This window comes from Camellia sinensis, chromosome 10, assembly GCF_055761805.1.
Source record: "Camellia sinensis isolate YWXY chromosome 10, ASM5576180v1, whole genome shotgun sequence".
Taxonomy (NCBI): domain Eukaryota; kingdom Viridiplantae; phylum Streptophyta; class Magnoliopsida; order Ericales; family Theaceae; genus Camellia; species Camellia sinensis.
The window spans coordinates 137,891,478-137,907,765 of record NC_138970.1 but is presented as its reverse complement, the minus strand read 5'-3'; the positions used below and the strand labels follow the sequence as shown (position 1 = coordinate 137,907,765).

Here is a 16,288-nt window from a genome sequence, read left to right as displayed (position 1 = left end):
TGACTTCTTACCAAACTATTTCACAAAAGGTAGAGTTCACACCAATAAAATATATATATTTATATATATATATATATATCACTGGACCAATGTCTTATACCCTCTTTAGCTTAGATTTTTCAACAATCTACTCTTTTAGAAATTATAAATACTAAATTGTCATAAATTTTTATTAAATAAAATTAACATAAAAAATAAAATTTCTAACTATTCTCATATATAATAATAAAATTATTTGAATTATTAATTAAAATATATTCACATCATTGAAAAAATCTAATCGACGTGATAATTTATTAATAAATGCGTCATTTTTATATAATTATAAACTTGAAATGTCAAGATATAATTTTTAAAATCAAAGAAGCTAATTTGTATTTTAAACTAATCTAAAAAAGAATATTTGTAATTTAGCCAAAATTTTAGGGAGATTTATTAGATAATCCCTTTTCAACTGTTTGTATCTCAATTAGTCCATACGTTATTCTTGTATTTCAATAAATTCTATTATTTGGATATTTGATTTACCAAATCCTAATTCTCACATTTAAAGTATTTTATGAAAATTTCTACCATTATAAATATTTTTTGAACGGTTAGCAATTTGGTGATGTGAATATTTATATTTTACAATGTGAATATTCACATTGACATATTAACATTCACATCGATGATGTGAACATTCACATCACGGAACGTTTACACTGTAAATGTGAATATTATTAGGAGTATTTTGATAATTATGCCACCCATGGGACTAATTAGAACATAAGAAAATAATGTGAATTAAATGAAATATAAGTAGGTGAAAAAGAATTTATGAAAAAGTACCCCAAAATTTTAATATATTTTCATTCCCTTCCTCTCCCCAAAACTATTATTATTAGTATTATTTTTAAGGATAAATTACAAAATACATCTCCTAAAATTTACTTAAAATACAAATTATTCCTGTGATTCTGAAAGTTACATTCAGCCTCTTGGAGTTTATAATTTCATAACAAATAGTTTATTTTATTAATAAATAATCAAGCCAATTAACAGTATTTAATGATATCAAAAATTTATTTGTATTAATAATTTAAATAATTTTATTATTATATAGGAGAATAAAAAATTTATTTTTTTAATTAGTTTTATTAAATAAAATTTTTTATTAAAGAGTATTTATAATTTTTTAAACTATAGGGATAATTGATATTTTAAGCAAATATTTTTCAATTATGATTACATTTTACTATTTTAATGGAAACTTTGCATTGACACCCACCTATCCTCGTGAACCCATTTGTCTGCATACTATAACTAATCCTATTCCTATTCCTATTCCCATCACACAAAGAAAGAAAACAACCACCACCACTCCCACCACCACTCATGGCCGGCGGAGACGCCACCGTCGCCGGAGACCCTACTCAGGCGGCTCTCCGCCTTGTTCGCGACGTGCTACGGTTGTCTGCTGCCGGGTTTGGAGGTGCCTTCAAGAGGGACTGTACAGATCTGGCTCGGAGGGTCTCTCTTTTGGCTCATTTGCTTGAAGAAATTAGGGACTTCAAGACCGATTTGAGGCCTTTGGATGTTCCAGCTGCTTCGTCTTCATCAAATTCGAGTTTCTTGTCTGATCTCACTACGGCAATTCAGGCTGCCAAGCGACTCATCTCCTCTGCTTCCAACTTCGATTCCAAGATCTATTCTGTAAGTCTCTAATTTAGCTCAGTTACACATTTATGTCGCATTTATACACGAATTAGTTCATGGGTAATGTGCATTTTGTGTTTTTATTTCAAGGGAAATTATGGGTTACTATCTGTTTTTATTTTTTCTTTGTTGAATTTTGAAGTTCAGTAGTTTTCCTGATTATCTGCTCACAGTGTGACTAGAAGAATATTTGTAATTTTTGGCATTTTGATTTTGATTTTGATTCTGATTTTGGGTTTCTGATCGCAATAAGGAAGCTAATTGAGTTATTTGATTGGGCAGTTGTAGATGTAATTCACCGATCTCAGTTTTGTTGAACACGGTGACATCTCAATTCTGAAATTTACCATAATAAATTGTTGCCAGTTCATGAGAAAGAGCCAATGCATGGAATTTTGGTGGTGTATGCTGAAGAAACTATGACTTGCTAGCTATTTTGTCTTCTTTTCGATAAATTTGGTGAACAATACTAGGTGGTTTATGAAAATTTTAAGGTGCTAGATAAATGCATATGTAGACAATGACCCATTACAAAGTGAAGTTGTTTGTATATATAGAATTCTCCAGAAAAGGGTATCTTTTTTTCATTGGGACTTCACCAATTCCATAGAAGAGTACAAATTACAGATCTTTCAGCCACCAAGCTGCAATATGCTGTGCACTTTTCAATTAGCATCCTTCCTATCCTTTGCTTGTCTCTAAATTTACGCTCAATGTAGTTGTCATCTCATTTGGGTGGAGTCAAACCATTCTCGTGCTCAATTGCTGGATTCAATTCATTAATTGATATCGTTAACTTTACATGCTTCCCGAAATCCAACCACCCTTCACTCCTACTAAGAGATACATGGATTTGTGTTCTCCAACTGCTTCTCTATAAAATCACATCCTTGACTATTTTCACAGGATTCATGCCCCTACGTGTTCTTTACTTTTAGTTATAGACTTTCCTCCTTTTGTTTTAAGGGCTAAATTGCTTGTCTACAATGGTGCATTCATGTATTTATGTTGCAACTTGCAAGTGGCCAAATCATAGTAGCTGACTTTTCCTCCTAAAAAATCTTGGGTTGAATTCATATGTGGTCAATTTTGTTTTCTAAGTGACGAATATTCTTATTACAAACAGCATTTGGTAATTAGAACACAACCTGTAGCCATTTCCAAATGCTGCCATCAGCATCAATTGATATGTTATTTTTGACAATTAACTAAATGTAATTACATGGTTGGGTTTGAGTGAAATGAGCAATAAATAGGAAGGTCTATGATTTCAGCTACAGCAGCACAATCGAGCGTGTTTTTGTGTTTTGGTGCACATATGTGTATATTAGTTCTTTAAATTATTTACAGTCTGCTTATCCCTTGTAGATTTTAAATTTATGCTAGCAATTTGGAGATTGTGAAGCATATCATTCATTCTACAAATCTAAAATAAGGAGGTTTGAATGAGCATGTTAGTTGTAAAAACACTTAATGTTGAAGAAATTCTTTTGGGATATTCTCGAAGTATTGTTGTTTGGCCATCTAAATTCTACTCTTGTTTGCTTCAAGGATTTGGCTTCCAAGAAAATTTCCTTTCAGTTTCAATGTGTGACGTGGAAATTAGAAAAAGCATTGGGAAGCTTAGCATATGACCAGTTTGACATCTCAGAGGAAGTTCAGGAACAGGTAGGATTTGAATTCTGTATGGTGTTTCTGATGTGGCTGAATCCAACGCTTGGTAATGATGTCCTTTGTATTTTTCCTTTTCAGGTTGAATTGGTGAGAGCACAGTTGAGAAGAGCCACTGAAAGATGTGGTGGGCCTCTGAGTTCAACAATATTATCTCGTGCCTTATCGCAGCCACTAGACAGAGAAATTGATCTGCAACCACTCGGCCGTAGGGTAATGGGAAGTCTGCATGTCAAAAATATCGGTAATATTGATCATGAAGTTAAAGTGAAGGTGCCTCCTATTCCAAAAGGCAATGGTTCGAAAGACCATAGTGTGAATCAAATAAATCATGAATCAGAAAGGCCAAAGAACTCGTCTGCATCGTCTGAGGTTTGTCAACATAACAGTGTTGATGCTGGTGGGAAATTAAACACAAACAGAAATCACATGGAGGAGAATAAAAAACCTGACTCTCCTCTCATTCCCGTTGATTTTCATTGCCCAATATCTCTAGAACTAATGAGAGATCCTGTTATTGTGGCCACAGGACAGGTATGATCCATTGCTTTTAAGCATCAATTAATTTATTGCATCTTGATGTAGTGTTTCTTTAGAATTTTAAAACTCAACCATCGTGTTTCCTTGATTTTACAGACTTATGAGAGATCATACATACAAAGATGGATAGATTGTGGCAACACGACGTGCCCAAAAACACAGCAAAAACTCCAAAATCTCACGCTTACCCCAAATTATGTTTTGAGGAGCCTAATTAGCCAGTGGTGTGCTAAGCACAATATTGAACAACCAATGGCATTGACGACGGGGCGGATAAAAAAGAGTGATGGATCGTTCCGTGATGTTAGTGGGGACATAGCAGCCATTGAAGCACTTGTTCGCAAGCTCTCAAGCCAATCCATTGAGGACCGCAGGGCGGCGGTTTCCGAAATCCGATCACTATCGAAAAGAAGCACGGATAATAGGATACTAATAGCAGAGGCAGGAGCTATTCCACTGCTGGTTAGCCTATTAATATCAGATGATTGTTTAACACAAGAAAATTCAGTCACTTCCATTCTTAACCTCTCTATATACGAAAACAACAAAGGACTCATAATGCTTGCTAATGCCATCCCATCGATTGTACAAGTCCTTAAAGCTGGAAGCATGGAAGCAAGAGAGAATTCAGCAGCAACCCTTTTTAGCTTGTCGCTCGCAGATGAAAACAAAATCATAATCGGTGCATCGGGGGCGATACCCGCTTTGGTAGAATTGCTCGAGAGTGGAAGTGCAAGAGGGAAGAAAGATGCTGCAACAGCATTGTTTAATTTGTGTATTTATCAAGGAAACAAAGGCAGGGCCGTGAGAGCAGGGATTATCACTGCATTACTGAAAATGCTTACCGATTCAAGTGATTGTATGGTGGACGAAGCTCTGACTATACTATCGGTTCTTGCTAGCCACCCAGAGGCTAAGATTGCCATTGCAAAAGCTAGCACCATACAGGTCTTGATTGATCTTTTGAGGACAGGTTTGCCTCGTAATAAAGAGAATGCAGCTGCTATTTTACTTTCCTTATGCAAGAGAGTCACTCAGAATCTTGCTTGTGTAAGTAGGCTTGGTGCTGTAATTCCTCTGACCGAGCTTTCCAAGAGTGGCACTGAAAGAGCCAAGCGAAAGGCTACTTCATTGTTGGAGCATCTTCAAAAGTTGCAACAGCTCTAACAGGTACTAGTTGTTTCTATGGCTTTTTCTCTTTTCTTTTTTTTTTTTTCCTTTCATTTTTCCATTTTTTCCCCCCTCACAATTGATGTTATGATTCCTTTCTGGGTGTGAAAACTGAGTATATAAGCATGAGAATACAAGCCTATTCTCATAGCTGCTTGTGTGTTCTTTACAAGTGTGATAAAATTTCATGCAATCTGTTGTTTGTTTCAAAATTCTTTACTAGACAGAAGACTGTTCTCTTCTCTTTTTTACTGCTGGGATGAATATGAACACTCCCAATTGGTTGACATATTTTTCAAGGAAGCGAATTTATCATTTTTTTCCCCTTTTGATTTATATACTGCTGAAGTCAGTATGTGTTTTTTTTTTTTCTTCCTTTTTTTTTTCTTCCTTTTCTCTCTCTCTCTCTCTCTCTTGTTCAGTATGTGGTTTATATTCAAACCATTGACTTAATGCTTTATAGGCTATTTTATTTCAGGTTTAAAAATTGGACATCTCATAAACTAAAGACAATGTTCTGTCCTGTTGTATTGTTTGTCTTCCTGATTATTTAGGAAATCTTTAATTCTCCATGATAACACTGTAGTTCTAGAAATCTGAGACTCAATAATATGTAATGGTCTTTGTAGCTATCTGAGAATTCAATTTTTTTTTATGTGATTGGTTGCCGATCATTTTGTTTTGTTTGGTACATTTCATATAATGAAAAATTATATATACGAACAAATTAAATATATACATATATATATATATATATAATGAAACACTAGAGAGATTTTCTTTTCAAAAAACAAAAACAAAAACAAAGAAATGGATGCATATGTGTGAACAAAGTATAGTTGTGTTTGGATCCTTTTGTGTTGGAAGAGTTATTCTGACCAAATGTATTACTTATATTCATCTGTTTCAATTCTATCAGACTGTAGTATTTGGAGCCATTTGATAAGGAACATTTTACAACTTCACATCACCATAACACGATAGATGATTGTGGATACAGTTATAATCACTGTGGATTAGCATTTTTCTGTTTATTATTTTGGTTTGTTGAGTATGAGAATTATAATTATGGGCATCCATGCAAACATCTTCAATTGCTTTTTACTAAAAGAAATGTTTAATTCATTTCCCAGTAGTTGAAATCGATTTACTTGTTTTCGAAACATCAGAGTTACAAATGAAAATTGGGAAAGCTAAGCGAACTTGGTCTGTAAGTAGTGAATGGAAACTTGACGACAAGTTTGATGCTGCAATTGACTTGTGTGTGTGGTTCTGTTGAATTATAAGCTCAACCTTTAAAACAGTGGAAAGTGAAAAGATGAAAAGAGATGGGTAGGGCAAAAACCACTCTTTTCTTATTAGATCAGCTGCTTTATAGGCTTTTGCATTGCTTTGTTAATATCTAGTGTTTGGGTCATAAAGGTAATTTCCATGTGAGGAAGCTATTGCAGACGGGAGCTTCTATTTACACACCGCTCATTTTCGCAGTTCACACCATATTGTTTGTTTGAATATCAATTACCAAACAATAATCAACTGCTTGAATTTCAGCAACCGAACAATTGATTAAATGGTGTAAATTGAAAATTTTTGTAGTGTGCAAATAGAAGCTTCGTGCATGACAACTAGCACAAGAAACACAAGCCAGAAAACATGGCTCAAATGTGTTTTCTCACAACTTTCAGGTATTTGCCACAACAAATCTTTTTGTCCTATTATCAAATGGAGTAGCTTGAAAAATGGAAATACCAATTTTGATATGCAAAAGGACACATGAAATATGCATCATGGGTTGCTTTGGGTTTAAGGATTTCAGAGACAATTTTGTATTTGGATGTTAGAGGGTTAGTAATTAGATTACAATAAAAGGATCGTAATCATTTCATAAACTCAAATTGAATCTTTAACATCCTTATTATTTCAAAGGACAGCTACATAGATTTCTAGATCAACTCTCTTGCCCAACAATTTTGTACTTCTTATGTATCATTTTTCTCCTTTTTTGGTTTTAAGAATTTATGAGATAACTTGTCATTCCGTCGAAATGTTGTGTGATTTTTAACTGAGTGAATAAGTGGTAGACGGAAATATGAAGAAAGTATTGTTTGGTTTGGATTTTGAGAATTGTTTGTTTGTTTTTTATTTCTCATTTTTTTTTGCCGTTAGTGAATTTTTTCATATATATATATATATATATATATATTAGATGCACGTAATGTAGATTCACTTAAATAGTAAAAAATTTACAACTTTTTTAAATAAAAAAAAAACGATTTACTAAAGACCAAAAAATACGGTAATGTCTTGTTAGTGAACTATTTTTTAGGTTTTTCAAAATTATTTTATTTTTAAGTGCATCTACAAACATTAATTAAAAGATGACAGAAAAATCAATAAAGACAATAATACAAGGACTAAAAAAAACACAAAAATAAACAATTTCATTGGCTTTTTTTGTTACCATTTCCAAATACCAAACCAATTATTATTGGGACAAAAAATGTTTTGGAACTCTAAAACATGAGCTCTAGATGAGCTTTAAGGGTGGGTCTCATTTTGTTGATGTGATGTTTTGACTTTATTTTTTTGTTATTTATTTATTTATTTATTTTGACGTTAGAGTTCTCTTTAGAGTTCAAAATTTAGAACTTTCTATCATTATTGTTATTAGGGGGAAGTTCCTTTATTTTATTTTATTTGTTTATTTATTTTTTTTTGATGACTCATGTATCCCCACAGCCGAAGCATGGGACTAAGTTCCTTTATTGTTATTAGGGGGAAGTTCCTTTTGGAAAAAAGTACAGATTGAGCAAATAGAGATTTAAATCATAATACGCACTGACCAAATAATAGTATTTTTTTTTATCCGTCCAAATAGTAGTATGTTTCACTATTTTAAGACATTAAAATTTAGAAAAATTACATATAAGTAGGTTTCAAAATAAATAAATAAATTACAAAAAAATATAGACATTATAAATATTACTAATTATAATTATAATTTTTTTTTATTATTTTGTAATAATTTTTGAAAATACCCCCTGAATAGTAATATCCCCTTAAAATTTTTCACAATTTTTTAGTTCCACAAAAATATTTTAGAAAAATGCTCAAAACAAACATATTTAATAGTTGTGATTAAGGAGTGGTTTGAGATATTCTAAATAAATGTACTTTTTGACTTGTTATAAAAAGATGTGTATAAAAGTAGAGAGTAGATGTTGATTGATGTGACTCAAAAAAGATAAAAAAATAAAAAGATAGACTAAAATAGTGTATGCCAAACAACCCCTAATTTTATTTATGAATCTCATCATATAAAAAATAGACATAATTCATATTTCCTAGTTAATTTGAGTTTCACACAACGTAGCACAATTAGTTGCAGCATGATACTGGGGAGTGAGAATTTTCTTGGCCTAGAAAGTGTAGGAAAAGTTTGGAGTTCCAAAATGATGAGCGGAAAATAAATATGGACTAAAATTAGAAGCTTCATATTGAAATGTGTTATCTCTATAAAGATAAGAACAAAGCTTATTATTATTTTTATACCACCAACCTCTTTTACGTAGCAGCCATGTAAATATTTATTCTTTTTAGGTACAACAGGAAAAGATTGTGATTAAAATAAAATAAAATAAAATAAAAGGCAAACGGTTGGTACGTAAGTCGAAAAAGTTTCTCAAAAAGAAAAAAAGCAAAAAAGGAATTAGTCATCATGAAAATTGCAAATTACCATCAAAGTCAAATAAGATAGAGATCATGAATGGAATCTCAACGATTTCTTGAATCCACACCGCACCATACAAAGTCATTTTCTTTGACGCAAACCAATCACCATTCAACAATCTTATGTATTTTTAAAATAAAATATAAAAAAATAAAATAAAAATGTGTAAAAGACTATAGAAATCAAAATTGGGCATAACCATTTGACAGATTCCTACTTTTGTTATTCCCATATCGATTTGAGCAGAGATTATCTTGTAGATCAGAAAAAACCACTTGTATTCATAAATAAGTTAAAAACTTTATTCTGTGTTGACGGTGTATTCATCCAATAGAAATAGTCTAAATGAATATATAACCCTAATAATAAAGAAATAGTTAACAAACTACAAAATATCATTAGTGGGCCATATGAACACATGATTTTATAAAAGTTTGATCTTTATAACAAAATAAATGTAAAGTTTTTAATTTTATCAATTTGAATTCTAATATTTAGATTTTTTTTAATCTAAACCATTCTGTAAGTATATATATATAATATCTGAAATATCATTTTCAGTTAAGTTTAATGACTAAAGTACCAATTTTTTCTTTTAGTTTTACTTGATAATTGGTTTAGATTGAAAACAAATAAATAAATTTAAAATTTAAATTGATACAATAAAAAATTCAAAATATATTTTATTATAATAATCAAATCTTACTCTTTTTAATTTTATTTTATTGAATTTCTCCTAAAAATTTTCTGGCAAAACTTGTTGGTGGGACCCTTGTATTCAAATTATGCCTAATTCATATATGTGCGCAGTACTTTGCCAACAATCACGGGGAAGCTTTTGCAGCGTTTTCAATCCGTACTGGGTCCCTTCGTTGAATGAGCTTCAATAGAAGTTTTCAACATGCATATCGTTTTTAAGCATAGTCTAATGATTATCAAATCAAATTAAAGAAAAAGAACATTTTTAGTTATCCTTTGGATAGATAGATCTCAAAAAAAGTTCTCACATACATACCCATCTTTTGTTTTTTTACTGAAACAATTTTTTTTTTCATTTTCAAACTTTGCAATCTTTCTTTGACCCACAAACAACAACACAAAATCACACTATTCACTTATACCAATAACATAAAACCATGTCTCTATCTCAAACCCAACCATATATCATTTGATCTCTAACTTAAAACAAACAAACAAGTTCCAAAAAGGGTACCAAGATCGACCCAAGAGAGCTCACCCAAATGGGTAACACTTTAGGAGGCAAGAAGACTGCAAAGATCATGATGATTAATGGTGATACAATGAAATTCAAGACACCGGTTCATGCTGGTGACGTGCTCAAGGACTATCCAGGGCTTGTTTTGTTGGAATCCGAGGCCGTGAAGCATTTTGGTATCAGAGCAAAGCCCTTAGAACCATGGCAAGAGTTGAAGCCAAAGAGGCTTTATTTTCTTGTAGAGTTGCCTAGGGTTCCTGAAGAGAGGGTCCCGAGAAGGGTCCGGTCCGGGATTAACATGAGTGCCAAGGACCGGCTTGAGAGCCTAATGCTTGCTCGGAGGTCAGCTTCTGACCTTTCAATTATGAAACCTAGAAGCATTGTGATTGGGGAGGAGAGACAAGGTTCGGAGGCCGCTCAGAGCGGGGAATTGAGGAGAGTGAAGATGAGACTGCCGAAGGCGGAGGTGGCTAGGTTGATGATGGAGAGTAGGGATGGGGCTGATGTGGCTGAGAAGATTGTGGATCTTTGCTTGGCAAACAAGGCGGCCGGTGGTGGTGGTGGTGGTGATGGTGGTGTCGGTGGTGGTGTGCCGCCCAAGGGCAGTGAGGGGGCGTTGGTGCACCATCACCACAAACAATTGCATTGGAAGGATGGCGACGGAAAGGTGGTCAAAGATGGTTTCAAGGGGCGTGAGGTATGTTCTCTTCTCCTTGGACATTGATTCATATTTCTTGGCATGTTCACTGGTTTTTAGTCTTTTTGGCATTTTTGATTTGTCTAATGTTTATTTATTTTTTTATTGGGATTTGTTCCATGTGTATGTTTGTACTATTTTAGTGTTATAAAATCTGCAACTATAGGAAATGAAGAGATTGTGCTAACCTGGTAGACTAAAAATATGATAAAAACGAGGAAAGAAAGACGGGAAAAAATATGATAAATATTTTTTTTGATCAGCAAAAGAGAACTTTATTGATGACGAAAACATATAAATACATATGAGTTGAACATCAATAAAGAGGTGGAAGAGCAGAAGCGCATCAAAGCTAATCATCTGCGAGCAAAAAATATGATAAATATGATAAAGAAAGATTGTGTTTTGATTTGGAATTTCAAAGAGATTTATGGAAAGAAAGAAAGAGGGGAAAAAATATGATAAAAACAAAGAAGGGAAAAAGAAGTGAAACTAGAAGGTAAATTTTTGTCATGTTTCTCTTTTATTTTCTCTTTTTATTTGATTTAAAAATCTCTATTCTAATTTCACAAACCGACAATCCAAGATTAACCAAAAGTTTGATTTTCGATCAATTTTTTCATAAACTATAGTTTGTTTTGATTTTGAATTTTTTTTCACTAATACCAGCCAAACTGACAAAAATCTTAATATTAAATACTTTTTATATAATAATTTTTTGGGGTATTAGAAGTAAATTACCAATAATGTAGAGCATCCCACCACCTTCCACCACCTCTCTTCATTTATCCCCAATGTGTTAAAGGCTCTTGAAAATTCATAATTTAAACTGGACCATAGTATGTGATTGGCCTCGGTTCCTTAACTGACAAAATCAAAAAATTCGATTCAGTGCTAAATTTCCTCTCAACCCTAACAAAACTGAACCACTGCACCTACCTAAGGGTGTGTTAACACAGCTAATATTTGACTTTTATTTATTTTCCGTTTTGAGAAATTTTGGAGGCCGTGTTTTACAATTTACAAATTCATTTGTCAATTTTTTTACCCATTGCTATCATTTGTTTGTAAACAAACAATAATCTCACATGTTTTGTACCAAATTTCTTGACATTTTCCATTTCCTTTTGACCCATAAATTCAGCGAAAATTCATGTTCGAATAGCATTTTAGTCAATATAAAATAAATTATAAACATAAACAAACCAAATTTCAAAGACCTTGTCTTCTAAGTTGTAACAAAAGAACACAAGTCTTTGTCAACCATGTTTTCTTCCAAATCAATATCCATATGAGATCTTCCCTCTCTTTTTTTAATTGCCTAAGTCAGCTTGGTTTTTGTAAACATAGTTTAAGCTAAAGCCATGATTCTCTCAATCTTACATATTCCCCCATATTCTCTTGCTTGTTCATTATCAGCTTTAGATGTGATTATGTATATATCTATTTGCTTGAGCTTAGCTCAAGTAGTTGTACCACTTGATTTCCAAGGGGAGGCATGGTGTTCAAGTTATGAAAGCAGAAAAAAAAAAGGGAATTACCCATCAATAGCAATTGAACTTACTACTTTATGAATATATATATATATATATATATTTGCCTATTTGTGAAAAGGGGATGGACCCAAAGGGGATGGTTGGACTTTGCATATAGTAGCATTATAGTTCAGAACATTTTCAAATTATCCAAGTTCATCTTTTTCAATATTTTTTTTAAAAAAAAAAAAAATTACAATTTACTACTTGTCCCTTAAAATTTTATTTAAAAAAAATATTAGTGTCATCGTAGGCATCAGTGTACAATTGCAAAACCCTATCCAACCCCATTCCATCCTATAATCACAGGAACACATAGGCCAAGAAGGCTACCCTTATGAAAGTCGCGCTTACATACATACTATTAGAACATGGTACACAAAAACAAGCAATTGAAGCTGTCAAAGTATATTAAATTTCCTTATATCATGCTTTCAAGACTTGCCATTTCATCATTAATTTCTTACTAGTCCCTTGTTTAGACAAGTTTCAGGAGGGGCCAAGTGAGTTATTATAGCTAGTATAACGACATCATGGCACGAGGGAGTTTTAGGGTCCCATAGGATTTCATTTTTTGAAACTATTTTTCAAAAACATCTATATGTATATATATATATATATATATTAGTGCAGTTTTAGAAATAACTTCTTTTTTTTTTTTTTTTTGAAACAAGTAATTTAAACAAGAGCAAAAAGTTTTTGAGGACACAACATTTTCACCCACTTTAGCATCTTCAATTAAACCAAACAAACTATTGAAGCCTACTAATAGTTTTTTAGTTCAATATATATTTTCAATTTTAGATTTGTGGATTAAAAAAATGAAAGAAAAATTGTTGAAATAGAAGGTAGGCTAAATTTATTTCACAAATCCCCTCCCCATTTCTTTCCTCGCCGTAAAACCCTTAACAAAATCCAAACACAACACCAGAACTTTTTTCTTCTCACCTCATTTTTATTTTTTTATTTTTTTGAAAAGTAACTTTGAAGACAAAACCACATGCATGTTTATAGTTGGTACAGTGAGTTACTTTAAGAGGCTCAATTATAGATTACAAAACCCTAATGATGATTGATTGACTGTACAAAGTAGTAGGTTTCAAATATTCTAATCCTCTACTGTTTGACTTGGCAATTTGAAGTTTGCAAATCATAATCAAAAGGAATGTTCACAGTTTATTTAACTTTCTGACTCTTTGGACATTTAGAAGACATTTTGACAACAGCAATCACCCCTTTATGTGGACTAATACCTAATTCTTCCTATCAATATTTTGGACCCTTGTGAAGGTACTTTACAGTCATATCAATTCTTTTGATCATGAAAGCACATTATTGGAAACTGCATTTGAGCAATAAAAAAAAATTGAAAAGAATTTTGTGTTGGGTAATAATTCATGACATGTATATAATTGTATAATCGCCTAACCATTTATGTAAAAAGAAACTTTATTATCTTTGTAACAACTTTCCACCTTGACAATTTCTCCAGTGGGCACTAGCTATCCTATCCTTTTTATAGAGCCAATAAATAAACTGATTTGGTTAGACTTTGTCCTTCCATTTGACATGCATCACCTAAACAATTAGGTACTTATTTTGACTAACAAAAATTAGGCCTTCTTTGGTTTGTGTTTCTCAAAAAATTTTAAGAAAAATTCTCTACAAATAAGTTTTCAAAAGTAATCAAACCAAACAAATTTTCCTAAATTTTTTTTTCCAAAACTTGTTTGGTATTTTCCAAACAAATCTCTCTCATATACATCAAATCAATCACTTTTTCCAAAACTCTCTCTCAAAATAATTTTTCAAAACATCTTTTGAAAAAAAACCAAACCAAACAAATTTTCGTACTTTTTACCTCAAAACATGTTTCTCAAATACAAACCAAACAAGGCCCAAGTTCCATCAATACATTGATCAAGTGGTGGTGGTGACTCTTTGATGTATATATCTTTAATTGAGACATATTCCTGTATAATTAAAGTTAGAGATTTGAATATTCCAACAAGGTAACATATTCATCTGCCCATTTAGCCCCTCCAATGCTTGTTGTAATAGAGTTTCAAACTATCAACCATTCTAATTCAAGTACTTTTAATTGTTCTAAAGGGATCCAAAAGAACCTCCGCCTTCCACTGATGTTCTTGTTTTATTTGCTCAATATTTGCAGAAGCGAGTGGGTTTTCTACCAATTAGCGAGGGAGAAATTCAGCTGGCTCTAGCATCCTAAATAGCAAGATATTATATAGGATTAATTACATTTTACTCCATCAATTATCATTAAATATTATCTGCAGTCCTTTAATTTTAAAATCGTACATTTAAAGTTCTCAATTATCAAAATTACTTGATTTTCACCCTCTCCACGGAGAGGGTTTAAATGTACAGTTTTAAAATTGAGGGAGTAAAATGATATTTAATAATAATTGAGGGAGTAAAGTATAATTAACCTATATATAGATGACTCGACTGATTTCCATGGTTGACGTACATACTTTCTCCCTACATTTCCTGGTGGAGTTTTTAGCAACTTTAAGTGATCCTTGTTGTTTTTTTGGTATGTATCAAATGTGCTTTTAGATGCTGAAGAATTGTAAAATTACATAATTAGTTAATTGTGGAGGAGATGTTTCTTGAATTCAATTCAAAGTTTAACTTCTCTGTAATCAAGCTTTCCATCAGTAGTAAAAGAGATGTTTACTCTTAGAACCTCTCTCAATTTTACCTTCCTGTATTTTTAATTTTATATTTTCGATGAAATTTTTTCTTTGCCCATCAAAAAAATCTTAATAGGGCACGGTTTCTTTTCATTACCCCATTGTCCTATCTTTTATACAAGCAATTCTTGCTCTTTCTCTATATTTTTCTCATGTTATATTCAATATGTATGCCCACAAAGACAAATTTTATCATGCACACCCTTAAAAAATGTGTATATTGTATGTCATTTTGTGATTTGATCACAATGATTCGTAATTAAACCACAAAATTTCATAATTTTGCTTACGACAAAAATTCATCTTCATAATATTCACAACATAATCACTAGATTCGTAACATAACTAGATTGGTTCATAACTAAGGCATTTCTTGTGGTATGGCCCTTTGTAACTATACCCACACAAAAAAATTGTGTAAGAAAGATCGCAAATTTGAATTTTGTGCGTGTATGCCCTTTTGTTTGTGTGAGAGATCTGAGAAAAGAAAAAGGAGGTACTGTTGACTGAGGGACAGAGAAGGGACATCATAGGGAAGGGGTGGATGAGATGCTGAATTAGCACCGCCGAAGACAAATTCCTGGTTCTGGCGCTAGTCAGCCAAGTGTATTGATATTGTGCTCAGTGCTAAATGTATGCATGCTAGGCAATGTTGACTCCAAAATCTTCTTGCTTACCAATTTAAAGACTAAGTTTTCTAGTGCCACTAAATCCCCTTTAATGCCTCATTCACCACCACTTTTTCTTCAAACAACCTGAAAAGATAGAAAATATATAAGTGAGAGACTTGGTATACATGGTGATAAAATTAGTAAATAGATGGGTCCATGATCTAGATAAGATGGCGATAGATTTGAGCTTGTCAATAATGATGATAAATGCCTGAAAGTCCTTCTAACCTGTTGTTGGATTTTTGTAATTGACAATTGTTATCCCTACAGTGATATGTGTGTAAATTAAACGTATAATTAAAATGAACAATAAAATAAAATAATTCAGAAAATAATTATATAAATTAAATTCCGAATTAATTGTTTACAAAAACTTTAAACGTCGAGACTTGTGTTGAACACAATCTCTTTAAGGTAGATTTCGTCCTCGCTCCAGTGTTTTGAGTTTTAACGATGTCTACTTCCCTAGATGCAATGACTACTACTTGATTTGCAGCACTATAAAATCGAGTCTTGCAAACCAAAACTTTGCTGTGACTCTCTCTTTTTCTTCCTACAAAATAAATGCAAAACAAACGCAAAAAAAAAAAAAAAAAAAAAAAAAAAAAAAAAAAAAGAAGAAGATGGAAAGAGAAGAAGA

General features: G+C 32.2%; 2 protein-coding genes across 9 annotated transcripts; both read left to right on the top strand.

Moving 5' to 3' along the window:
* The first annotated feature begins 1,261 nt into the window (after window positions 1-1,261).
* Window positions 1,262-7,515, top strand: LOC114259410 (U-box domain-containing protein 11). 8 transcript variants are annotated; one of them, XR_014342659.1, is made up of 6 exons: window positions 1,262-1,695; window positions 3,250-3,366; window positions 3,451-3,903; window positions 4,006-4,882; window positions 4,968-5,079; window positions 6,676-7,515. XR_014342659.1 is itself a non-coding variant. In XM_082892432.1 (5 exons), the coding sequence occupies exons 1-4, from the start codon at window positions 1,378-1,380 to the stop codon at window positions 5,074-5,076; spliced, it is 1,959 nt and encodes a 652-aa protein (XP_082748558.1). In that variant the 5' UTR covers window positions 1,262-1,377; the 3' UTR covers window positions 5,077-5,079; window positions 6,676-7,029. The 8 variants fall into 8 exon arrangements, 5 of the variants coding, with proteins under 5 accessions (XP_082748558.1, XP_028055232.2, XP_028055231.2 ...); XR_003628260.2 differs by lacking the exon at window positions 6,676-7,515 and adding an exon at window positions 5,558-5,753; XR_003628259.2 differs by lacking the exon at window positions 6,676-7,515 and adding an exon at window positions 5,543-5,753.
* Window positions 7,516-7,934: 419 nt separating this feature from the next.
* LOC114259411 (uncharacterized protein At1g66480) lies at window positions 7,935-14,966 on the top strand. The gene is made up of 2 exons (XM_028199433.2): window positions 7,935-10,722; window positions 14,431-14,966. Exons 1-2 carry the CDS (start codon window positions 10,051-10,053, stop codon window positions 14,488-14,490), a joined length of 732 nt encoding a protein of 243 aa, XP_028055234.2. The 5' UTR covers window positions 7,935-10,050; the 3' UTR covers window positions 14,491-14,966.
* The last annotated feature ends 1,322 nt before the right edge of the window (window positions 14,967-16,288 follow it).